This window comes from Sceloporus occidentalis, unplaced genomic scaffold (genome assembly GCF_023333645.1).
Source record: "Sceloporus occidentalis isolate IW3139 unplaced genomic scaffold, rSceOcc1.0.p SCAF_10, whole genome shotgun sequence".
NCBI lineage: Eukaryota > Metazoa > Chordata > Lepidosauria > Squamata > Phrynosomatidae > Sceloporus > Sceloporus occidentalis.
The window spans coordinates 22,507,079-22,532,815 of NW_028316990.1; the positions used below are offsets into that span (position 1 = coordinate 22,507,079).

The window sequence follows — 25,737 nt, forward strand, 5'->3', positions numbered from 1 at the left end:
CCCCTTTAAATATTATCCAGACGCTCTCCACCTTGCTTCCAGGATTGATGTCCTGGATCTCTTCACTGCTGTAAATGTCCCTGACATATAAGGCTATTCCTCCTCCTTTCCTGTTTGGCCTATTTCTCTTATATTGTCTCCCTCGCCCACGAAACTCAGTTTAAAACCCTCCTGATCAAATTCTTGAGACTGTTGGCAAAAACATTTCTTCCAACTGGTGTGAGATACAACCCAGCCGTTGCAAGAAGTCCCTCCTCATGGAACCGCAGCCCATGATCGAATAATAATAATAATAATAATAATAATAATAATAATAATTTATTTATAGCCCACCCAATCACAAGGAACCCGGGCGGGTTACAACAATAAAAATAAAGAGAATAAAATAAAATACAACAATAAATAAAATACAGTAAAATAAAACAGAATGATGCTAAGTTACAGTAAATTTACAGTTCGGCCTGATGGACATCGGGCCTGTCTTTTTCACTCCCTCCTAGGTCTGATGATGACAGTTGGGGCAGAAGGAGGGCTCTTCTTTTTGAGGCCAGAATATAATTTCAATTAAATTAAATGTAATTCTTCTCATTAATATAAGAGAAGAATTGGGGGACAGAGTGACATAAGTCACAGTAAACAGGGAGAGGAACTAGGTAGGGAAGGCCTGCAGGAAGAGATCCATCTTAAGAGCCTTCTTAAAGGCTATAAGAGCAGAAATGTCGCGGATCTCCTTCGGCAGGTCATTCCTTAGCTTCAGAGCTGCGATGGAAATGGCCCTCTGGGTGACTGAAGTTAGCCTAAATTTTCTTGGCTGAAGTAGATTCTTCCCTGAGGACCTTAGAGTGCGGGACGGACAGTACGGAAGAAGGCGATTCCTTAAGTATTCTGGACCCAAGCCATGTAGGGCTTTGAAGGTAATCACCAACACCTTGGACCTTGCCTATAAACTAATTGGCAGCCAGTGAAGGGATTTCAAAACCAGTGTTATGTGATTGTTACGACGAGAACCTGTAATTAACCTGGCTGCCATATTTTGTACAAGTTGAAGTTTCTGAACTTGGCACAAAAGTAGCCCCATGTAGAGCGCATTACAGAAGTCTCTGCTGTAGACTTCTTTCGTTTAAAAAAAAAAATCCGCGTGCCGTAAGGCATGTGGCTCTGGGAGGAGTTGTATAGAGCTAGTCTGCTAGCTCCACCCCCTAGTGACTCAGAGAAGCTCCGCCCCCTCAGAAACAAGCACACTCTCCCAAAGTTTTAAAAAAAAATCACAGTCAGCACTCAAAATGGCTGCCCAGCTCCTTCTCTCCTCCTCCTCTCTCTGGCAAGAACTGTCACAAGTAATAAAAATGACTGCTGATTTTTTCCCCAATGTGGTAATAACCTGAACCACTTGGAGCAGAGGATTAAATAAGACTTTCAAGCCATATACAAACAAACTCCCAATCACACTTCTTCCACTCCATCCCATGCTGTGCCTGCACCTACCTCCAGATATCTCCATCTTATTGCTCTGCATCATTTCTTCTGGTGAGTCTCTCTGAAATAATAATTGCCTCTAGGTTATTAATACGCCCAACTCTCTCCTCTGACTTTCCTAAATAGCTGAAGAATGTTTAGAATTGGATATAACAAAAAACCAATGTTATTTGTAATGACTGGGAACTGTTTGATAAGAAAGAGCATCATAGCACATGTTCAATTTTTCTCACATCAGTCTTTTTCCTATGGGAGCAGTTAAAGCAATGGCCAGGACAGTGTTTTGTTAACAGCAAACCAGAATTTTAAATGACTCCTGCTTATCATTATTTCTGAGCAAGTGCCGTTCTAGACAGAAAGGAAAGGTAGAATACATTTAATGAATAAAAAAGCAGCCCAGCAATTACATAAAATACTCACTGGGAAGCCAAGATTTGCAAACTGCTTCACAAATGGATTTACCCACATCTCCTCTTGCTTATTTCCATTTTTCATTGTTCCCTAAAAAAAATCAACAACCCCCAACAGCAGTTATTAATACACCTGGAGATGTCAGGCAGAAAAGAAAGAGGATGTTGTTTGTGCCAGAGACCCCATCTACTCAGCAGGAACAGCCAGAACTCCTCCATCTTTTTTTGGAGCACTCTGCTCCAAAAGCCGGCCACCCAGCCCCATGTGTCCGTTCTCCCTTCCATCCTCCCTGATTACCTTAGAAGGCAGCTTTTTTGAGCATGGTGGCCAGTGTAAGGAGGCGTTAGCTTCTTGGGTTGAGCTGCTATTCCACATTCCAATCTCAACATCCTCTTCTTCCTCCCAGCCGGCCTGATGACTCCTAGCCAAAGGCATATTGCCCCCACACCTGCCATCTGGGGCTTGCATAGACTTTGGTCCTGATTGGCATAAAAATACACAAAAAATTAATATCCTGCATGATCAGTTCAGCACTGTAGACGTTGCGCAGTCTGTAAGGCCAGTCCTACTATATACTCTATTGAAAATGGCAGATCATCATCGCCACCAACAAAGGTAGGACTCAAACCCAAGTCTCCCAGAGGCACAACCAAGTGGACTTTCCTACTAAAATGCACAAATTTCAACTCCCGCCAGCAGCACCTACCGGGTTTATTAGAAGCTTGGCGCCCGACAGATGTGTTTCCCCAGCTGTCAGTGCTCACTGCATTGCTGATGGACTCTCCCCAGCTTGTACCGGTGTCCACAGGTTTGCCCCATGCCGATGTGCCATTATCTACGGTAGCAGGTGGGGCAGGAGTCTCTCCCCAACCTTTCAAAGGAGGTCCAATAAAATCAGCAAGTCAGTCTCAAGACTCAAGTCAATATCTTGGCTGGGGCAGGTTTTACTTATTCTAGAAATAAACTAAACAATCCTTAAAGTGCCATGCCTTTTTTCACCAGAGGAAAGTTCCCACAGTCAAAGGAAAGCTCACATATTATGAGCACCGGCTCCAGCCACTCAGGTTAAGAGGGCCCTGCATTTGGCCAGACCACGGGAATGACACACAATACACTTGTTAGTCAACAAGTAGAACAGCCTGCTCACTAGTTTCCTCGCTTGACTTTATTCAGACTGGGGAAAGGAGGTTAAATACTTAAAAGGAACACATGTGACTGTGCGGCAAAGGGTTTTGCAATGGCACAAATACAGGGGTTGCTGGCTGGTGAGCGGGGAACATGGTGGCCCATTCATACTTTAAAGAAACCTCTAGGAGCTTAAAAAGTTCTGGGCATGGAGGATTTGCTTCACTTGCACAGACCAGAATGGGAGAGTCAGGACTTACCAGAGACGCCACTGCTGATGCCGCTGGCACCGCTCTCTGTGATGCTAGCAGCCCCTGGGAGGGTCATCCCCTGCTGCTGTCGCTGTGCTTGCTGATCCAAAAGGCTCGCCCCACTGTTCAGGGTGTTGTTGTTCCACATGTTCACATGCTTATAGTTGTACTTGCTTGGGTCCCCCCAAGCAGATGTCCCGTCATCAATCTCGATCTTGCGGCGAATGGATTCTGGGGATGGCTCCTCCCAGCCAGTGGGCTCTTCCTCTGGGACTGGGGCTGGTCCACCCACCCAGCCAGAGGGTTTGCCTGCAGCAGTGGCAGTATCTGCCCCCCAGCGCCCAATATCTTGTGGCTTGTTCCAGTCTGGGGAGCTGGGGGGCTTGGGTGCTTCTCCCCAGCCCTGGGGGTGGTTTGGCTTGGGCACCTCCCCCCACCCTTGGCTTTGGCTTGGCTTGGTGGCTTCCTCCCAGCCAGAACAGTGGCTGCTGGCCTTGGTGGTAGGAGCACTGTTGTGGCCCCCACTCCAGTGTGTGGTGTTGCCTTTGCCTGCTTCCTTCCAGCCGGAAGTTGAACGGTCACTGTCACTGCTGCCGGAGCTGGACTTCCGCATCTCTCCCCAGTGACTGCTTCTCGAGTTCTCTCCCCAGCCGTCGACAGCTGGAGCTGCTGCTGCTGCCCCCCACCCAAGGTTCCCTTTCTGTCCATTTCCCCAGCCCTGCTTGAGCTTTTCGGCCTCACTCCAAGCTGAGGACTGCTCTTCCTTGCCATTCCCCCACATTTGATTGCCCTTGGCCAGTGTAACCGTCGCTCTTTCCTCCGCCCAGGCCCCCTGGCTGCCAGAGGCTTTTGAGTCCCCCCAGCGTGTAACAGACTTTGGCTCACCCCACCTGGAGCCACCGGAAGGAGCGTTGTTACTGTTCAGGCCAGGCCTTTCCACTGGAGCTGCTGCCACCCCAGAGCCACCGGCCTGCCCTCCACAGTTCCCCCAAGCTTCTGTCCCGTTGTTGGTCTTCCTCTCCCCCCTCGGGGACAACTCCGTATCCCAGGTGGTGTTCTGCTTGATGGGCGTCTGTCCCCAGCCAGCGTTGCAAAGGACCCTGGGATCCAGGTCCGCCCTGTTCACAATGCTCTGGAGTAAGGCCTGAGGGTCGACCTTCCTCCTCTCTCGGCTTGCCCCGTCCACGCAGGACTTCTCCTCAGGGAGCTCGGCGCTTCCCTCACTGCTTCCGGCGCTGGTCTTGGCCCACCCGCCATTTTGCTCTATGAGGTGAGCCCCCGGGAAACTTGTGAGGTTGACGTTGGCACTCTTCTCCTCCTCAACAGACTTCCACGTGCTTGTAAACTTCTTCCCATTGCCAATGAGGCTGTCAGAGGCATGCTGCTTGCTGGGCAGCTGGTTCCATTCTCCATCCACAGCCTGTGCAGGTCCTTTCTGGCCTCTTCCTCCTCCACCTCCTGGGCCCACTGTAAGTCCACGTTCCCAGGGAGCGCTCTGGGGGCTGCCCACCCCTGGCGCCTCCCACGTCCCTGGTCCTTTCTCCCCACCAATGTCCAGTTTTGAGTTGCTGGAGCCACCCAGCCCAGGTGGCATGATTAGAGTTGCATTCACAGTGTCGCTATTGGCTTGGCTGCTTGAGTTGGGGCAGGCCTCTCCAGAGTAACTGGGGCTGTAGGAACCACCCCACAGAGTACCAGGAGGGCCGCCGGTTTTTGCTTCGCCGCCAACGCCATTCAGGTGAGGCATAGAAGTGCCATTTAGTACTGGGGAGGCCTGAGGCCGGCTGCTCTTGGCACTCATCCCCCAGGTTCCAGTCCCTGTATTATTATTATTATTATTACTTGCCAGCTCGTTCATCTGCATCGAACTGGCCGGGTTTGGTAAACTAGAGATCACAAAGTTAGTAGTGTTATTATTTGGTCCGTCCACTTCAGGGATTGGGTTCTGGGGCTGCCCGCCACACAAAGCCCTTTGTGTACCATTTGCTTGGAAGTCGTCATTTTCCTGCAGGCCACCCCAGGAGCTGCCAAGGCTGGCAGAGTTCAGGCTCTGAGGATTCGCCATCAGACCCACGGCGGGGCTGCAGCTGCTGTTCCCCCTGGGCCCTTTCAGGGCATGCCTGTTGTTCTCCAAGACAGGCCAGGCACCACGGTGGCTGTTTGAATTCAAAGTGCTGGGATTTAGCTCTCCATGGGATGGACCAAGGGTGCCCCAAGCATCTGCTCTACTGTTGCCGATTTCCGCCAGGCCATTGGAAACATCTGCAGAAACCGGGCAGGTGTTCGCCAGGGCTCCGTTTTCCTGCAGACCAGCCCAGGAGCTGCCCCAGGATGATCTGCTAAGGCTTCCCTTGCCCATGTTATTGCTGTTGCTGCCATTGACAAACTTGGACTGAGGGCCACTTCGTAGACCGTTTGCTTCGCTGCCCAGGCCCCTCGAGGCCATGATAAGGAGGTTCCAATCTGACCCGGAACTCAGGGCCGAGTCAGCATCCACATGCTTGGAAGCCAACTCTGAGTCACTGCCACCGATTGAGGGCCATGCCTCCTTGCCCGCACCCTCTACAAGAACTTTATCCCAGTTTGTGATGGAGTCACTACTGGAGGAGATTGTTCCCCAGTGAGAGCTCTCATAATGGGATCCTAGTGTGCTGTGGTCCAGATCTAGAAAGGGAAGAACGTAACACCATTAGACACAGCACCAAAAATACACCCCCCAACATAGTGAACAAAGCCAAGATGAACCCAAATGAGACTCCTGTTAAGTCTGGCATTCTGGAAGACTAGGGTTATAAGAGCCCATATGGTTGCTAGAGGACCCAGCAAAACAATTGTCTCCACATATTCCGCATTGTGAAATGATCCAGAAAAGCTGAACCACACAATTTGGCTACTAAGAATTCTGACACCATCTGCAAAAGAACTGCCTCCAGAATCCATTACTGTATATTCATTAACACCAAAATGGGGAGAAGAGGGGACAGCAGGTAAGTCTACATCAGAATGTCAAAAAAGCACAGGCACCCAGTTTCTTCTCCTTCAGGAACTGATTACCAACAACGTGGCTTCTGAACCCCCCAACCCCCCATTAGCCCACTATATTGGTTAGCCAGACCTATTTTATTTTGGCAGCTTTCACTTTAAAGAAAGGACACTGCCTTTCTCACAAAGAGCAGTAGGGCACACATGCAATGAATGCGAACTTTCCTGCTAGACTCCCAGGCTCTCATTTTGACAGGGATTGAGGTTGGGGGTGTCTCTTGATCCCTTTCATCCTTGAGTGACTCTACATTTTGCTAGAAAATAAATGTGCAAAATCCAGTAGCCCACCAAAAACTTCTGAAACTAAAAGGACCTTCAAAAGCTACTTTAATGCAGCCCAAGAGCTGGCGGCTCCTAAGCATGTATTGCAGCGGGCTACCAAATAAGCAAACAGCCAGCTTTCCTGTTGAGGAGAGAACTAGAAGAAAATTCACATCTCCACTTGGCAGATCAAAGACAGTCAAGAGTAATGTTTTGGCACACCACTTGGGTGCATGCCATATCACCTCTGTCCCTAAGCCTGCAGTGGGGAAGCTGATGCCTTCCAAAAGCGGCTGGATTACAATTCCCTGTCACTCCCAATGACCAGTCAAGGCCGGTATGCATTTTGGGTTCCACCACCTCACTGGGTTTTGACCTAAGCCTCAAAGCCAAGCCATGCGCTTTTGTGAGCTTCCAAACCAACGAAGATACAAGACAACCACTGAGCGGAGGATGGAGGGAACAGCGCAAGGAGCCTATGGCTGAACACCACAGAGACAGGCATGAAAGGGAAGGAGGTTCGCATCACCTACTGGTTAGGGGAATGGCTGACCAAGTCCCAAATGGGTGGCATGCCTGGGGGGAGAGCAAGAAATCACAGCAGCATTATTGGGAAGTGGCCCCAGATCCAAGCGCCTCCATTCCCCTATCCAACTCCAACACCTGGCTGCAAGAGCCTTTCAAACCCATGACACAGTGCTCAAGTATTTTAGGGACACTTAAAAGAGATAGTGGTCGGTCCACTGACTTTAATCTAGTAATCTGCGCAGAGAACTAAGTACTATGTACAGTGGTGCCTCGGGTTACGAAATTAATTCGTTCCGCTGTCAATTTCGTAACCCGAAAGGCTTTCGCAAGCCGAATCCCCATAGGCGCTAATGGGGAAAAGCCGCGATTCCGTGTGAAATCGCGCCGAAAAGCACCAAAAGTTTTTTCGTAACCCGAAAAAACTTTCTTAACCCGGAACAGTTTTTTTTAATTATTTTTTTTCGTATCCTGGGAATTTCGTAACCTGGGTATTTCGTATCCCGAGGTACCACTGTATACAGAAACAGCAAAGGAGGAGGTCTGGCTCTTGCACAAGTAGGTAATGAGAGTGTGAAAAAGAGAGATCTAACAGCAGCCTCTTCACTGGCATCAGCAAAGGACACCTGATGACAGTGCAGACTATATTGCTGCTTCACTTATACATTTTCCATGCAACCCACTGCCATCCCCCAAACAGCTGCAGGCACTGCTTGGGCTAAGCTGAGTAAGCATGGATTTCCCAAAGAGGGCAGACAGGCTGATTTTCCACTGAGTGGGCACCAAGTGTCCCAAATGAAGCCTCAGCCTGAGGCAGGAGAGGAAGGGACCGGTCTGCAGAGGCCAGGTGCCCCTCTACCAGCCGAAACCACCCCTCCCTGCATCTCACCTGGCTGCTTCCTGCTGCTGTTCTGGCCCTCGTCAGCAGCTGCCGGTTGCTCACCCGTCCCAGGGTTGCCTCCTGACTCGCTGTTCAATGGCTTAGACGTCGGCCCCAGGTTGGCAGCAATTCCTGGGAGCGGCTGTCCTCTCTTCAAGAGCTGCTTCTGCTCCTGCTGCCGGAAGCGGGGAGGAACTTCGCGAGCTGCGTAGCGAGGCAAGGTTGGTTGCTGCGCCGGTGGCTGCTGCTGCTGCTGCACTTGCTGCTGACTGTTACCCAGAGCCCGTTTGGCATTATTACTGCCACCAACACTGCTGCAGGGCGCTGGGGAAGGACAGGCAGCAGTGGAGGCAACAGGCAGTGGCTGGCTTATGATGGGCTTTGACAGTTCTGGTGCTGCTCTCAACCAAGGCAGGAAGGAAGAGAGAGTGGGTTTCCATTAATGATTTTGAAAGGCCACCAAAGAAGCATTAAATATTTCTTAAGAGGGATAAAGCATGAACAGTCCTCTTTCTGACAATAGAACTGTATAGGGAGTTAAAACTGAGCTAAGATCGAAGTGGATAAAACGGCCCAAAAATACAGTGAAAATATGAAGCCGAAGGCTTTCATGGCTGGCATCCATAGTTTTTTGTGGGGTTTTCGGGCTATGGGGCCACGTTCTAGAATATTTTCTTCCTGACGTTTCGCCTACGTCTGTGGCTGGCATCTTCAGAGAATGTTTGCCTGGAAAAAGTTGGGTATATATATATATACTGTGTGAGCCTGGGAATGCAGGAGTGATTTGCATGTGTCTTGTTCTGTGCTGATGGCAGGCCTCAGGCTGGGAGGCTAATGCAAGAGAGGATTAGTGTCTGCTAATTGGTGATCATTATCTGCAGGGAAAGCCCCTGATAAACCATCTGGGTATAAAATACTGTTTGAAAACACTGAAGTTCTGGACCATGCCAACCACTACCATGTCAGGATGCACAGGGAAGCTATTGAAATCCACAAACACCTGGACAATTTCCACAGGAAAGAGGAAACCCTTAAAGTGAACAAGGTTTGGCTGCCAGTCCTGAGGAATAGCAAAATAAGGACTCAGCAAATGCAAATGGGAAACCACTCAGAGTCAGGGGCTTTCCCTGCAGATAATGATCACCAATTAGCAGACACTAATCCTCTTTTACATTAGCCTCCCAGCCTGAGGCCTGCCATCAGCACCAAACAAGACACAGGCAAATCACTCCTGCATTCCCAGGCTCACACAGTATATATATATATCCAACTTTTTCCAGGCAAACATTCTCTGAAGATGCCAGCCACAGATGCTGGCGAAACGTCAGGAAAGAAATCTTCTAGAACATGGCCACACAGCCCGAAAAACCCACAAAAAACTACAGTGAAAATACCTTATGCCCCCCATAAGATGTCTGAGGGCAACTGGCACACAAAAAGATTGATTTCCCTCCCCACAAGTGTGCCCTTCCAAGATTTCCTGAGGGATCAATGAGGCCCCCATCCCTTCTGCAGTTGCTCCCCCATGATGTGGTATCTCCTATTCATGTGCGAAATTTCCAACCAACCCAATAAAAACCACCACATTCATAGCAAAAATTAAGATGTCCAGACTGCTGACACAGATACATACATACAACAGTCGATACAATTATCCTTTTGCTTCTAATTTTTCCACAGGAAAACCCATCTCGTGTCGTGTCTTTTAGATTGTAAGCCTGAGGGCAGGGAACCATCTAATTAAAAATAATAATTGTAAGCAGCTCTGATAGCCTTTAGGGCTGAAGGGCGGGGTATAAACACCATAAATAAAATAAATAATAATAAATATATTTTGATTTTTGTGTGAAAATGACTGATGTGCCTTAAGTAATTCTTCATTGGTGTTGTGTTCCTTTTGGGCAGTGGTACAACAGCTATTAAAGTTTTCCCGCCCTACTGAAACCTATGGCAGTAATGTCTGGCAAGTTTTATGGGCCATACTCTGTTTCAGTGTGATGTTACAATGCTGCCGCTACACCAGAGTTTACAAAAAGGGGGCACCTTGTGGATTCAGGCACTCATGCTGTCTTTCCGATTCCTGCCATTCCATTTTATGTGATGTGAAAAGGGATCCAGGCCCTTTTTTAGTATTCAGCCAATAGGACACATGTTAGTAGGGAACAGGGAAAATGTACACCTTCCTTACTGCTACTTTAAAGTACAATGTTGATGTTGTGTACCTTCAAGTCCTTTCTGACTTATGGCGACCCTAAAATGAACCTATTACAGGGCCTATCTGGAAAGATTTGTTTAGAGGGGGTTTCCCTTCTGCTTAGGCTGAGAGAGAGGGTGACTTGCCCGAGGCTCACCCAGTGGAGATTCAAACTCTGTTCTGCAGAGTCATAGTCCAGCCTGGCAGGAGATGGGCGGGAGGCCCATGCAGATAAGATATTTCTGTGCCCAACACCTCCACCGTGGTCCCTTGTGAAGTCCAGCGCATAAAAAGAAAAGTGTGGAATGAATTCATCTCTTTCCTCACCGAATCCCCAACCCATATGCAAAGCCCTTTATAGCAACATGAACAGTTATGCTATGTCAGCCGCTGCAAAATAACTTACCTTTGTTTTTTTGTTCAGCAGTCTGAAACAAGGAAAGAAAAGAAAAATCAGTTAATGGCTTCTTGAGCCTTTCTGGACCAGCACTGCTGGCTTACAAGGCCTTAAAAACAGCTGGAGTAGGGACAGCTGGAGCAAAGCTGCTTCCCTTTGCCTCCTAGAGATTTAGCGAGTCAGCTGCCTTAAAGCATTTCCCTCTCCCTGCAAAACAGTGGAGTATTGGAGAACCAGACAAACTGTGAGCCAAAGAGAAGACCTTTTAAAAGACCATCAATTGAGGTTATTATTGATTAACTCCTCATTGTGGAGTTGAAGGCTTTCATGGCTGGCATCCATAGTTTTTTGTGGGGTTTTTGGGCTATGTGGCCATGTTCTAGAAGAGTTTCTTCCTAACAGATGCTGGCAAAACGTCAGGAAGAAACTCTTGTAGAACATTGCCACATAGCCCAAAAAACCCACAAAAAACTAACTCCTTATTGTTTCCTTTTTACTGTAAGCTGCCTTTCCAGGACTTACCCCAAGAGTTAGGACAGAAATAAGCAGCCTTATTCTCCATCATTTTTTGCCTAAAGCCCCTTTGAAGCTCCCTAAGCAGGTAATCATCACCACCACTTTCAGAATGAATCAGTGCCATAGCTGTAAGCAACTACTGGGCAAAATTCTTCCTTCTGTCTATTCATGTGATTTGGTGGAATCTACTTCAGGGCAAATATCACAACACTCTGCGGGGAAGGCTCATTCATAGCAGAAAGATAGCAAACGACGCTGGATAGGGAAAACATTGTTTAAATTTTATTTTAAAGGATTAAAGAATAACCTTCTCCCTTAGAAGCAGGTCCTGGGTGACATGAGAAGAGTCATGGGAGAAAGATCCAGATAAATAAATTATTGGGACTCATATAACGTTGTACATAGTAACTGGGAGCGCCAAAGTTGCACCATTTCCTGGGCTGTATCTTTTACACCCGATTCTATGGACGGCCACAGTGACATTCTTCCTAGTCACTCACAAATGTCTACAAACAAGGGAAAAGTACACCTCGAACTGTTCTGTCACCTGCATGGAAGGGCCAACAAAAATAAAGAGGAGTGAATGCTGAGCACCTGAGAATAAAAGCAGAAGCCATGCTTACACACTAACAGCTTTGCTTGTCGTAACAGATCGGAAAATGTGTCCCAACAGCAGCAAGCCTTATTAACAGCAGTCTGCTAATTACCAAGTGCATGAAATCTAAACCCCAACATGCTTCTAATTAAAGTCATAACGCTGTGGCAGCATTGTCACAACAATGCTCCCTCAACGTCACATTCCTGGATAACTAGGCAGGCAGGGAAGCCTCAGAATCAACACGGTCCGCATCAGTTGCTTCCCAGATGTCAGTTTAATAAATAAATAAAATAATAAAACCTTAATTTATATCCCGCTTTTTGTTACCACAATTAAACGGTGTACAACCTTTAAAAAAGACAATATATTAAACAGAAGGAGGCGATCCCTTAAATAGGTTGGGCCCAAGCCATGGAGGGCTTTAAAGGTAATGACCAACACCTTGTACTTCGCCTGGAAATGAATAGGCAGCCAGTGGAGTGATTTCAATATTGGTGTAATATTGTCACTCCTAGTTGTTCCTGTAATCAATCTGGCTGCCATATTCTGTACTAGTTGGAGTTTCTGGACTAGGCACAAGGGTAGCCCCATGTAGAGCGCATTGCAGAAATCAAGTCTTGAGGTTACCAGTGTGTGTACTACAGTTTCAAGGTCACCCGGCTCCAGGAAAGGGCGCAGCTGGCGTATCAGCTGAAGCTGATAGCAGGCGCTCTTGACCATTGCATTCACCTGATTTCTCATCTGAAGTGACGAGTCGAGAAGCACCCCTAAGCTGCGAACACAGTCCTTTGAGGGGACTGAGCAACTGTCCCTGAGCCTCACCCTCCGGAGTCTGCCTGAGAGGCAGGACCGGAACCACTGCAAAGCAGTGCCTCCAATTCCTAGCTCTCTCAAGCATTCTAAGTGTCATGGTCTATTGTGTCAAATGCCGCTGAGAGGTCTAATAGCACCAGCAGGGTCACATTTCCTCTGTCGATGCTTAGACAGAGGTCATCAGTTAAGGCAACCATGGCAGTCTCCACCCCACAGCCCGTCCTGAAGCCAGTTTGAAATGGATTTAGACCACTTGGAGCTGAAGCGCGATAGCCCTCTCGATCACCTTACTCAAAAAAATGGCAGATGGGAAACAGGCCTATACATAATTTTTCATGTCCAGGGGGTCCAGGGAAGGTTTTTTCAGAAGCGGTCTAACAACCGCTTCCTTTAAGGCAGATGGTACATAACCTTCGCTAAGGGATGCATTGATGACATGTCTAAGAAATGCCATCAAGGCATCACCCCCCCCCCCCCCGATGGCCAGCCATGATGGGCAGGGGTCGAGAGGGCATGTCGTTTTCCTCACCTTTCCAAGGATCTTGTCCATGTCATCAGTACTCACAAGCTCAAACTGATCCAGTCTAGTCTCATAAACAGATCGACTGGACACCTCATCAGTTGATTTTGCCCCAACATTGGTGTCCAGGTGGGCTCTTATCTTAGAGATTTTACCTGCAAAGTAGTTCCTAAATGCATCACAGAAGATTGTTGTTGGGTTAAGTAGAGGGTTCTGGGTAGATGGCATCACCGTTAGTTCCCTCACCACCTTACACAGCTCTGCCAGAAGAGACTTGCAGATGGAATGCGAGCAGATGAGGAGGATCTCCTCGTTGCTTTTATTGCCTCTCTATAAGAGGGGTGCTGCATGCATGGGATCCATATCATGCAACCACAACCATTTGTCACACCTGAGCAAACAGAGGACATCTAAGAAGCCTGCATTTTAAGGAGAGTTGCCTCCTATGAGAGATTTGGTAAGACTAAACTGGGTTATTCAACATCTTTATCAATGACTTGGATGAGAAGAATTGGGGGCATACTTATCAAATTTGCAGATGACACCAAATTAGCAGGAGTAGCTAATGCTCCAGAGGACAGGATCAACATTCAAAATGATCTGAACAGACTAGAAAACTGGGCCAAAGCTTAACAAAATGAAATTCAACACGGAGAAATGTAAGGTACTGCACTTAGGGAGGAAAAATAAAATGCACAGATATAGGATGGGGGACACCTGGCTGAGTGAAACTACGTGTGAAAGGGATCTAGGAGTCCAAGTAGACCACAAGCTGAACATGAGTGAACAGTGTGATGCGGCAGCTAAAAAGGCGAATGCAATTTTAGGCTGCATCAATAAAAGTATACTGTCTAGATCAAGAGAAGTAATAGTGCCACTATATTCTGCTATGGTCAGGCCCCACCTGGAATAATATTGTGTCCAGTTCTGGGCACCACAATTCAAAAGGGACATTGAGACACTGGAGCCATGTGTCCAAAGGAGGGCGACTAAAATGGTGAAGGGACTGGAAACCATGAAGTCCTATGAGAAAAGACTTAGGGAGCTGGAGATGTTTAGTCTGGAGAAGAGAAGGTTAAGAGGTGATATGAGAGCCCTGTTTAAATACTTGAAGAGATGTCATATTGAGGAGGGAGCAAGCTTGTTTTCTGCTGCTCCAGAGACTAGGACCCAATGGAGCAATGGATGCAAGCTCCAGGAAAAGAGATTCCAGCTCAACATTAGGAGGAACTTCCTGACAGTAAGGGCTGTTCGACAGTGAAACACACTCCTTCCTCGGAGTGTGGTGGAGTCTCCTTCTTTGGAGGTCTTTAAGCATAGGCTGGATGACCATCTGTCAGGGATGCTTTGATTGAGAGTTCCTGCATGGCAGAATGAGGTTGGACTGGATGGCGCTTGTGCTCTCTCCCAACTCTACGATTCTATGATTCCCTTTCACGCCTGCTGCTTTACCAAAATAGTGCAGGTTTGGTGCCCAGGAAAGAACCTGGTGCCTTGAGAAGTCTTTGCTTCTGTTAAAGAAGTGATATCTGGCTTTTTCTTATCAAGACAAGATGGTTGCGCATGTAGGAGCCAGTAAAAAATCTTCTATTACAACCATGTGATCCTTTCCCGCTTCTCTTTCTAGGGCAGTGATGGAGAAAACCCAACTTATGCACATGCCTCCTCTCACCAAACCAGAAAACTCCCTTTCCCATGTTGATTATATAAAATAAGTAAAAATAAGGAAATTGAGAGAGAAAGCAGGGAGGGGAAGAAACAGACTGTATGAAAGGGAACGCTTTGGTGCCTAACACCCTCTTGAAGTTAGTTATAAAATGAGAGCTGCAGAGACCACACACCCAAAACAGCACTCAGGAATCCCCCCAAACAGCAAAGTACAGACTTTTCTTGAAAATATTTCTAAATAATCTTTGTTTGTTCCATGATCTAATACTATCATCTCCATACCTGAGAATATGGAGACTTTCTCAAGAGACTAAATGGACTCTTCTTTCAGCATGGCCTATGGCTTCACACTGGACCAAGGCCAATACAGTTTTCAGAGAGGGGAGCTTTGTAACTTCAAAGGAGGAGCCAAACTTTATTACTGTGGATTTATTGCCTTTGCCCCCACTCAGTTTACTGCCAGGGGCCCACCAAGTCACAACCAGATCAGGTATGCAGCCAGGAAAGCGCGTTATGCAGGCCGTGTCTCATAGCAAGAAATAATTTGGTTAAAACCTCGGCTGTTGTGAACTGTGCTTTAAATGCTTGAAAAACAGAAGTGCAGCTATGCTGCAACACTGAGCAGTGTGCAGGGAACTGCAATCTTTAGGTGTCCTCAGAAAATGAGTACCCTGGAATATTCCTTAGCTGCGTGAAGCATCGGCCTAGCATTCACTTCCTTGTGAGTTGACAGATGTCCTGTGACTAAAACATTGCCCTGAGTAATGTCACAGCAACAGCCAGAGAAATCCATTGGGTGATCATAGGCATGTCCCACTCTCTCAGCCTCAGAGAAAGGCAAAGGCACCCTCCCCCATGAACAAACTTTGCCAAGAAAAACCTGTCATGGGCGGGCTACAGACTGCCATTTAGGACACATTCCACGTGTCCTAGGGTTAGAAGGGGCATCCTAGGGTTAGGAAGGGTTGCCCCTTCCTAACTGGCCCTGTTCCCGACATGCGTGGAGCGCGTCCTAAATGGCAGCGCCCATCTACATGGGCGCTGCCATTTTTACGTCTTGGACGCACAGCGTCCAGACGTGGCGTACCGGAAGTGATGCCACGAGTGCGTGCCTCGCACTTTGCGGCGCCACTTCCAGGGGCCAAAAAGGAGCGCCATTTTGGTGCTCCTTTTTCGTTGCGGCTGGAAGCCTCACGGTCTGGCCTCTGGGGCTTCCCTCTGCAGTGAATGGCGGCGGCGGCAGACCGCCCACTTGAGGGCGGTCTGTAACGCACCTTAGTGTTGCCTTAGGGTCTCCATAAGTCAGGAATGACTTGAAGGCATGTAACAACAACAAAAAGTACCTATGTCCAACAGAACATGTCCTTCCCTGCATATTTTTGTTTCGATTCTACAGAAAAGCTAGGAGGTTTGATTTATTAGTTGGTCCTGAGTTTGGATGGGTTATCAGTGGAATACTTATTGGAAGACCAGAACCTGCATATTACCAGGCTAATGGCCAATTTTCTGGTGGAGGCAACAGGATTATGGTTTAAATTTTAATAACGATCCTGAAGTTTTTATTGTAAATGTTTGTTGTTGCTGTATGCCTAATAAAGGTTGACCAACCGACTGACTGATTGACTAGTTGTTCCTGATTAAGAATGTTCTTTCCTTCTTTGTCTTGTGGCTTCCTATGCTGTTCTTCAACTGTAGACGCATCATCAAAACCTTCATGCATTTACTTTGCATTCTTCACCAACACATGAAAAACAATGCTTATCCTTTCACATTGATGGATTTCTAACACAGGCCTTCAACATCCATTGTAAAGATCACTGTAAAATCAATCCTAGGATCAAGTCCGCTTTGATTTTCACCTCTTGACTTTTAGCTCACATAGCATACATTGTTTGTCAAGTTGCTTTGCTACTTTATGTTGATTTTTTAGTATTATGTTATTTGGGTTTTTGTTTTTTTTACAAAAGACACTTAAGTTGTTCCTTTTCCTTCATCACAAGCCTTACAGCTAACAATTTCACTAGGGTCACTGGTGCATTTTTTAAAAAAGCAGTATCTAGTGATAGTTGAATATACTTTAATAGTTAAAAGCTCAGCCATCCAGGGGAAGCAGATGCCCCATGAAGCATCTGTCTTTACCACTCACCTTCTTCTGAGCAGCTTCTTTCTTTCGCTTCTCGTCTTTCCTCTTTTTCCTTTCTTCCATCAACTGCTCTTCCTTCTCCTCTTGCAACAATTTCCTAAGAAGAACAGGACAGCAGGTAAGACAAAGACAGCCATGGGTAGTATAGTGCCATCACAACACCGCAACCACATCCAGTGTTGTGTGATTCTGGAAACTCTGCCGGACTGGGCTTGGTCAGAAAAAAAAAAAATACTGGGCTAGAAGGACTCTGAAGGAGTATCAGGGCAAATTTCTATCTGGCTTCAGAAGCCAAGGTGGAACCAGAGACTGTTTCTTTAGTGTCAATGAGGCAGAGACAATGTACAGAGGGAGGCATAATGATAATAACATCACAAGACAGTGGTAGGAAGCCACAAGATAAAGAAGGGAGGGGTATTACTTGCATTTGGTTTTTAATTTATGCCGCAAGCCCCCTTGGTGCTGCAGTAGAAAAAGGTGGAAAGCAAAATAAAGGGCAATAATAATAATAATGTAAAGTCAAAGGCTTTCATGGCCGGCATCCATAGTTTTTTGTGGGTTTTTCGGGCTATGTGGCCATGTTCCAGAACAGTTTCTTCCTGACATTTCGCCACCATCTGTGGCTGGCATCTTCAGAGAATGCTTTGCCTGGAAAAATTGGGTGTGTATATACTGTGTGAGCCTGGGAATGCAGGAGTGATTTGCATGTGTATTGTTCTGTGCTGATGGCGGGCCTCAAGCTGGGAGGCTAATGCAAGCGAGGATTAATGTCTGCTAATTGGGGATCATTATCTGCTGGGAAAGCCCCTGACTCTGAATGGTTTCCCATTTGCATTTGCTGAGTCCTTATTTTGCTAAAGTGAACAAAATTTGGCCACCAGTCCTGAGGAATAGCTTAATAGTTAATAAAATACAAACATCAGTACAGTATACCGAGTCACATCTGTGAGTCACTGGGGGTGGAGCTAGCAGATTAGCTCTATTTAACTCCTTCCAGAGCCTTCCAGAGCAGTTCCTGCAAGAGAAGAGGAGGAGGAGAGAAGGAGCTGGGCAGCCATTATGAGTGGTGATTGTTTTGAATTTTTAAAAAAAACTTTGGGAGAGTGTTTGTTTCTGAGGGGGCGGAGCTTCTGTGAGTGACATCTGTGAGTCAGTGGGGGGTGGAGCTAGCAGACTAGCTCTATACAAATCCTCCCAGAGCCTTTCCAGAACAGTTCTTGCCAGAGAGAGAAGGAGGAGAGAAGGAGCTGGGCAGCCATTTTGAGTGGTGACTGTGAATTTTTTTAAAAACTTTGGGAGAGTGTGCTTGTTTCTGAGGGGGTGGAGCTTCTGTGAGTCTCATCTGTGAGTCACTAGGGGTGGAGCTAGCAGACTAGCTCTATACAGCTCCTCCCAGAGCCACATGCCTTACGGCACACATTTTTTTTAACAAACGAAATCTACAGCAGAGGCAGCAGGTGAGAAGCAAACCTTGAGTCAGAACCTTACCCTAAAGTACAAGCTAGCACCCGGGACATTCCTATAAAGTTATATTCCCAGTAGATTGAGCTCATTGCCAGAGACTGGTGAAAAGGACAGGTCATCAGGGCCTCAACGTTGGTGTTTACCAGAGGATTTCTGAGAAGGAAGCCGACAGTCCAGTTTCAGTCATTACTAAAGACTTTACAGTATGGACACTGAGGGAACTACTGCAGTCACATGCAACACTTGTGGGATGTTTGTCTTCTTGCCTACAGAAGTGGAGAACTTCACATGCACCAAGTGCAAGTTGGTAGCACTCTTGGAGGAGAAAGTACAGCAGTTGGAGTCTAGAGTAGCTACACTTCAGCATATTAGAGAGCAAGAGATTTCCTGGACACAACAGAACTAACGATCTTGGATAAGTACCACGCAGAGGAAATTGCTGGGGCAGAGGAGGTCACTTCACATACACAGGAGGCAGACAACTGGAGGGATATCACACAGAGAAGTAGGGCAAGAAGGGATTGTTCTGGGAGCTTGAAGCTATAGAATCGATTTGAAGCACTTTCCCTTATCAAGGAGGATGAGGAAGAGCAGCATGGACAGACTTCAGAGACAGAGCAGGGGAGCTTGAGAGTTCTACCAGAGGGAACAGTCGCTGCTAAGCCTTGGAGGAGGCGTGTGATCGTAGTGGGGGACTCCTTGCGGAGGAGTACAGAAGCAGTGATTTGGAGGCCTGACAAGATGTCTCGAGAGGTGTGTTGTGTCCCCGGGGCAAAGATCCATGATGTGACAGACAGACAGGCTGACAAGACTGGTCAAGCCTACTGACCAATACCCCTTCCTTTTGGTCCATGTGGGAACCAATGATACTGCAAGACACAGCCTTCACAACATCAGAAGGGATTACTAGGCGCTTGGTAGGAAGCTGAAAGGAATGGATGCACAAGTTGTCATCTCATCTCTTCTGCCAGTCGAAGGGTCCAGGAAGGGAGAGGAAAATAGCAGATGTGAACAACTGGCTCCGCAGATGGTGCTGCCGAGAACAATTTGGATTCTTTGATCATGTGCTGCGGTTCCATGAGGAAGGACTTCTTGCAATGGACGGGTTGCATCTCATGCCAGTTGGAAGAAATGTTTTTGCCAACAGTCTCAAGAACTTGATCAGGAGGGCTTTAAACTGAGTTCCGAAGGGGAGACAATATTAAGGAAGGCAAAAGGGCTGGAGAAAATAGTCAAACTGACACAGAGGAAAAAAGACAAATAGTGCAAGGACCCAACAGTGGGAGGCAAAAAAACTTGCATAGTCAGCATGTAAAAGGGACCCATGGTCTGCAATGTGTCTACACTAATGCACAGAACATGGGAAATAAGCAAGATGAACTCGAACTCCTAGCACAACAAAGCAAATATAATATAATAGGCTTCACTGAAACCTGGTGGGATGAGTCTCATAATTGAGGTATAACCTTTTCACGAGAAATAGGCCAAACAGGAAAGGAGGAGGAATAGCCTTATATGTCAGGGACATTTACACCAGTGAAGTGATCCAGGACATCAATCCTGGAAGCCAGGTGGAGAGCGTCTGGATAATATTTAAAGGGGAGGGAAACAACAAGGATGTTCTGGTGGGAGTTTACTACAGACTCCCAAGTCAGATGGAGGAATTGGATGACGCCTTTTTAGAACAGATGACTACACACTCAGAAAGGAGAAACGTAGTAGTGATGGGTGAGTTCAACTATCCTGATGTTTGTTGGAAGTCAAACTCAGCAAAATCTTCAAGGTCTAGCAAATTCCTCACTTGCCTCAAAGACAATTTCATTGTCCAAAAGGTGGAAGAGGCAACAAGGGGATCAGCCATTTTTGATCTGATCCTATCCAACAAGGATGACTTGGTTAATGGGGTGCAAGTGGTGGGATCATTAGGTGGAAGTGGCCATGTTTTCCTAGAGTTTGTTATACAGTGGAAAGGAGAAGCCAGGCATAGTCAGACATGCATTCTAGACTTTAGGAGAGCGGATTTTAGTAAACTTAGAGAAATACTGGGGGTGATCCCATGATCAGAAATACTAAAAGAGAAGGGAGTTCAGGACAGATGGGAGTTTCTCAAAAGGGAGATACTGAAGGCACAATTTCAAACAGTTCCAATGAGGAAGAAAAATGGGAGATGTCTCAAGAAACCAGGATGGATGACTAAGGAACTTTCAACTGAGCTGAGTTTGAAACGGAAGATGTATAAGAAATGGAAAAAGGGGGAAATCACCAAAGAGGAATTCAAAGACACAGCAGGCATGTGTAGGGGTAAAGTCAGAAAAGCTAAAGCGCAGAATGAACTCAAGAACAACAAAAAGGGTTTTTTTGGATACGTCTGCAGCAAAAGGAAGGAGAAGGAAACGATAGGGCCACTGCGTGGAGAAGATGGCAAAATGCTAACAGAAGACAGAGAAAAGGCAGAATTACTCAACACCTTCTTTGCCTCAGTCTTCTCAGAAAAGGAAAAGGGAGCTCAACCTGAGGATAAAGGAGAAGAGGACAAAATAGGGGAATTTCAGCACAGAATAAGTAAAGAGATAGTAAAGGAATACCTTGTTAATCTAAACGAATATAAGTCAGCATGGGTTTCAGAGAAAGAAGTCATGCCAGACAAACCTTATCTCTTTCTTTGACAAAATTACCAGCTTGGTAGATGAAGGGAATGCTGTGGATATAGTAGATCTTGATTTCAGTAAGGCCTTTGACAAGGTTTCCCATGACATTCTTGCAAACAAGCTTGTAAAATGTGGGCTAGACAAGGCAACTGTTACATGGATTTGTAATTGGTTGACTGGCAGAACTGAAGAAGAAGAGCCCTCCCTCCAGTCCATCTGTCTTGGTCCAGGCCTCAGAGGAAGAGAAGAATGCTGGACCTCATCCCCTTTCCCATCACCATTCCCTTCTCCTTTTGTGTCGTGTCTTTTTAGATTGTAAGCCTGAGGGCAGGGAACCGTCTATTATCCCCTCTGTTGTAAGCAGCCCGGATTCCCAGTGATTGGGCGGCATATAAATAAGTCCTATTATTATTATTATTATTATTATTATTATTATTATTATTTATCAAATTTGCAGATGACACCAAATTAGGAGAAACAGCTAATATTCCAGAGGACAGGATCAACATTCAAAATGACCAGAATAGACTAGAAAGCTGGGCCAAAGCTAACAAAATGAAATTCAGCACAGAGAAATGTAAGGTACTGCACTTAGGGAGGAAAAATAAAATGCACGGATATAGGATTATGGGGGACACATGGCTGAATGAAACTACATATGAAAGGGAGTCCAAGTAGACCACAAGTTGAACATGAGTGAACAGTGCGATGTGGCAGCTAAACAGGCGAATGCAATTTTAGGCTGCATCAATAAAAGTATAGTGTCTAGATCAAGAGAAGAAATAGTTCCACTGTATTCCACTTTGGTCAGGCCCCACCTGGAATAATATTGTGTCCAGTTCTGGGCACCACAATTCAAAAAGGGATGTGGAGAAACTGGAGTCATGTGTCCAAAGGCAGGCAACAAAAATGGTGAAGGGTCTGGAAACCATGAAGCTCTATGAGGAAGGACTTAGGGAGCTGGGGATGTTTAGACTGGAGAAGAGAAGGTTAAGATGTGATATGATAGTCCTGTTTAAATATTTGAAGGGATGTCATATTGAGAAGGGATCAAGCTTGTTTTCTGCTGCTCCAGAGACTAGGACCTGGAACAATGGATGCAAGCTCCTGGAAAAGAGATTCCAGCTCAACATTAGGAGGTACTTCCTGACAGTAAGGGCTGTTCGACAGTGGAACAACCTCCCTTGGAGAATAGTGGAATCTCCTTCTTTGGAGGTCTTTAAGCATAAGCTGGATGGCCATCTGTCAGGGATGCTTTGATTGAGATTTCCTGCATGGCAGGGGGTTGGACTGGATGGCCCTTGCAGTCTCTTCCAACTCTACGATTCTATGATTCTAATAGCTAGACCATCGTCTAATCATTCAATAATCATATAGTCCTAGTCCGAAGTGGAACATTTCATTTGAAGAGGCCGCCGGGGAAGACCTTTACGCAAGAAGAATGCAAACCTAAAAATATAGATCTATTTTAATGTCGGCTCTGAGTGAAAAGCACAGATTTGGCCGTGAGATGGCGCCCTCCGGACCCAAGGAGGCTACTCTTTATGAGCCGCTGACAATTGTTGCTTTATGGGGCTGTTCCGGCTGCAATGGAATTCCGCTGCCAGTTTTACGAGCCTCATTTTGACCCCCTTAACACCACATGTCCTCAATTATCACATCTTGTTGCAAGTACCAACGAAACTGAAGTCACAGGGTGTTACAATCCTGGTTGTATTTTACCAGATATATGCTTTATATTCTGTTGGTGGGGATGATGGGGGTTGGGATGCTTTTGCTAGGGCTAGTTTAGTTAGAGTATGTAGGCGCTGAGAGGTGCCAGGTGGGTCTTATCTTAGTGGTCTTGGAGATCTCTTTCTCGGAGACTTGGAATGCAGCATAAAGCAAATGGAGTTGGGATCTGAGGGGGGAGAGAGATGGGCGAAGTAGTAACGGTGAGAAAGAGTGGGGATGTTCTTTCGCGCGCTTTTGGCTGGGGGTGGAGCAGACAAACTTGGAGAGTTTTAGCTAGTGCTTCTGCTGGGAGGGGTCAGTCTCAGCTAAGACGCTGAGTGGTGTGGAATTGCTGATTCAGGAGCTATCAATAAAGTTCTGTTTATTATTCATGAAGCTGACTGGTTGATTTTCCTGGATTCTGGTCCTGCATTCTGACACAGGGACAACAAGAAGAGGGGGGGGGGAAGCCTCACATTTCACTCTCACAATTTTCTCCACTGAAAACCTTTAAAGATGACCAGAACCTAACAGAGCAGTAAATGGATCTGAGGTGATCATGGCAAAAGAACAAGCACAATAGTCCCCTGCTACAAAGCTGGATTGGTCCAGGCATAATTCAAAGGGCTGGGCTGGCTATGACCTATAAAGCCCTATGTGTCTTGGGTTCAGGTTATTTAAGGGGCCACGTCTCACAGTCCGAGCTTGTCCATGTTCTGAGATCTTCTGGGAAGGCCTTTTGCTCTGTCCCACTATCCTCAGAGGTATAGTATCTCTGATGGAAACAAAGGTTTCTCGGTGGCTTCCTCCAGGCTCTGAAATTCCCTTCCCAGAGAGGCTGGACTGGTTCAGTCCTCACTATCTTCCCAGAAGTAGGAAAAGACCCCACCTGGAATATTGTGTCCAGTTCTGCACAAAACAATTCAAAAAGGACATTGAGAAACTGAAGTGTATCCAAAGGTGGGTGACTAAAATGGTGAAGGGTCTGGAAACCATGAAGCCCTATGAGGAGCAACTTAGGGAGCTGGGGGATGTTCAGCCTGGAGAAGAGAAGGTTAAGAGGTGATATAATAGCCCTGCTTAAATATTTGAAGGGATGCCATATTGAGGAGGGAGCAAGCTTGTTTTCTGCTGTTCTAGAGAACACGACACAATGGAGCAGTTTGGAGCAGTGGATACAAGCTCCAGGAAAAGAGATTCCACTTCAACATTAGGAAGAACTTCCTGATGGTAAGAGTTATTTGAGAGTGGAAAACAGTTCCTTGGAGATTTTGATAGACTCCTTCCTTGGAAGTCTTTAAACAGAAGCTGGATGGCCATCTGTTGGGGATGCTTTGATTTAGATTTCCTGCATGGCAGGGGGTTTGACTGGATGGCCCTTGCGGTCTCTTCCAACTCTATGATTCCATTCTATGATTATAAGGCAGCACTTCTGGAGCTCTGGGGAAGTCCCAAGCAACATGGTACTGAGCTTGGCTGGCACACTACCACGCCCAGCGCTCAAAGCAGCCCAAATAACTGAATACACACAGACACACACAAGTCACACATTTTTGTTGCAGTTCGTTAAGCACCTGATTAAAGCTGCACAAGGAAGTAATTAGCAGCCAAAGGCTGGCACTGCCTAGCACACTGGCGAAGCTTACAAGGGATACCCGCTGGAATACTTCTATTACACCAACTCAGGTTAGTCTGGGAAGGCACACACTTCCACTGACAAAGAGTTTCGTGAAACACAAAGCCTAAATGTCTTTTGGTGGTGATTTTAGTAAGCCTAAGCCGCTCTGATAGCCTTTTGGCTGAAGAGTGAGGTATCAATACATAAATAAATATTATTTTTATTAATACAAGTAAACAAAACTACAAGTCACCACTTGGTATCAACACTACCCAAAGGGTATGATACAAACATAAAAGCTAGCTACCAACAAAGGCTTTGAATCAAAACACAGGAATCTTTGTGTATACCCACAGGAAATCTCAGTTACAATTTGTTTTTTAAAAAAGAGAGCCAGATTTGAATTCCACCTTCACTTTGCTAGCCCACTTCTCTCATTCCAAACAGAAATGCCCTTGACCCAGGCACAAGCCCCTTGTGAATGAAGCGTCGCTCTTGGATGTCCCTAAGAGCAGTGATGCTCAAAGAACACAAAGTGAGCTTCCTGTCATTTCTGGTTCTGAACACACTTCATGATGTGGGGCAGGATGGGGAGGACTCGCCTCTGGTCCAGGTCCAACACAGCTGCCCCCTCCTGCCTCTAAATGCATCCCAACGACAACGTCCTAAGGTGCTGCTTGCTCCCTTATCCAACAATCTACTCATTTCACCCATGCCTTTCCAATTTGCCTGACCCATCAATCCTTGCAGGGTAAAAAGGAAAGGAAGGAGAAGCGAAGCTTAGGAGTACTGGGCAAAGACACGTACTTCTTGACTTTCTTTCCAAGTATAGTCCATTACAGAGGAGGGCAACAGTCTCATCCAAGTAGAGCATTCACAATCACAAAATTTGTAACATTAACATCAAATGTGACACAGCCGCACTGCAAGCAGAAAGAGGAACGCACCTCCTGGCCTTCAGGATATTTTACCAGCTACCCAGAGAACAACTCTGTCCTTGCCAAGTGAAAGGAGTTACACAAGCAAGGAACGGTAGCTGGTCGCCTGCAGAGAAACGTACAGGAAAAACCTGGCATCCATGCCTGTTTATCCCTTTTTACACCGAGCACATTTCCCCTATCACAATCATGGGTTCTCCATAGCTTACACTTGACAAGCTTGGCTTAGTCAGTTACATCCCATGATTTTTAGAATGATATGTAGCTACATATTGAAAGTAACATTATGCTTTAAACAGCACAGAAAAAGTAACTCGGACAAAGCCCCTAAATCCTGAGCAGATACTGATGTTCCTACTAGCTGCACAGTAATGTGAAGCATCAGTGTTACCTGGCTGTTAGTAAGTAGTTGTATCTCACACTCCTCAGCACAACAGAGACAAGGAACAAATGTTTACTTCTTCAAAAGCTGCTGTTTGTGTTCAGGTCAAGGCCAGCAATGATTCACAGTCAATAAAAATCTATTTGGTTGGACA

The 25,737-nt window shown here is 46.4% G+C and overlaps 1 protein-coding gene across 3 annotated transcripts in view; it reads right to left on the minus strand.

The window, feature by feature from the left end:
* The window catches only part of LOC149306171 (trinucleotide repeat-containing gene 6A protein-like), a 52,183-nt gene that overhangs the window by 15,112 nt on the left and 11,334 nt on the right, over nt 1-25,737 (minus strand). For all 3 annotated transcript variants that reach the window (XM_089540754.1, XM_089540752.1, XM_089540753.1), the window contains exons 3-10: nt 16,824-16,917; nt 10,572-10,593; nt 7,981-8,367; nt 3,273-5,927; nt 2,594-2,758; nt 2,185-2,366; nt 1,897-1,977; nt 1,486-1,537 (exon numbers count right to left, since the gene is read on the minus strand). In XM_089540754.1, coding sequence (XP_089396880.1) covers nt 1,486-1,537; nt 1,897-1,977; nt 2,185-2,366; nt 2,594-2,758; nt 3,273-5,927; nt 7,981-8,367; nt 10,572-10,593; nt 16,824-16,917 — 3,638 coding nt within the window. The remainder of the gene's footprint in view (nt 1-1,485; nt 1,538-1,896; nt 1,978-2,184; nt 2,367-2,593; nt 2,759-3,272; nt 5,928-7,980; nt 8,368-10,571; nt 10,594-16,823; nt 16,918-25,737) is intronic.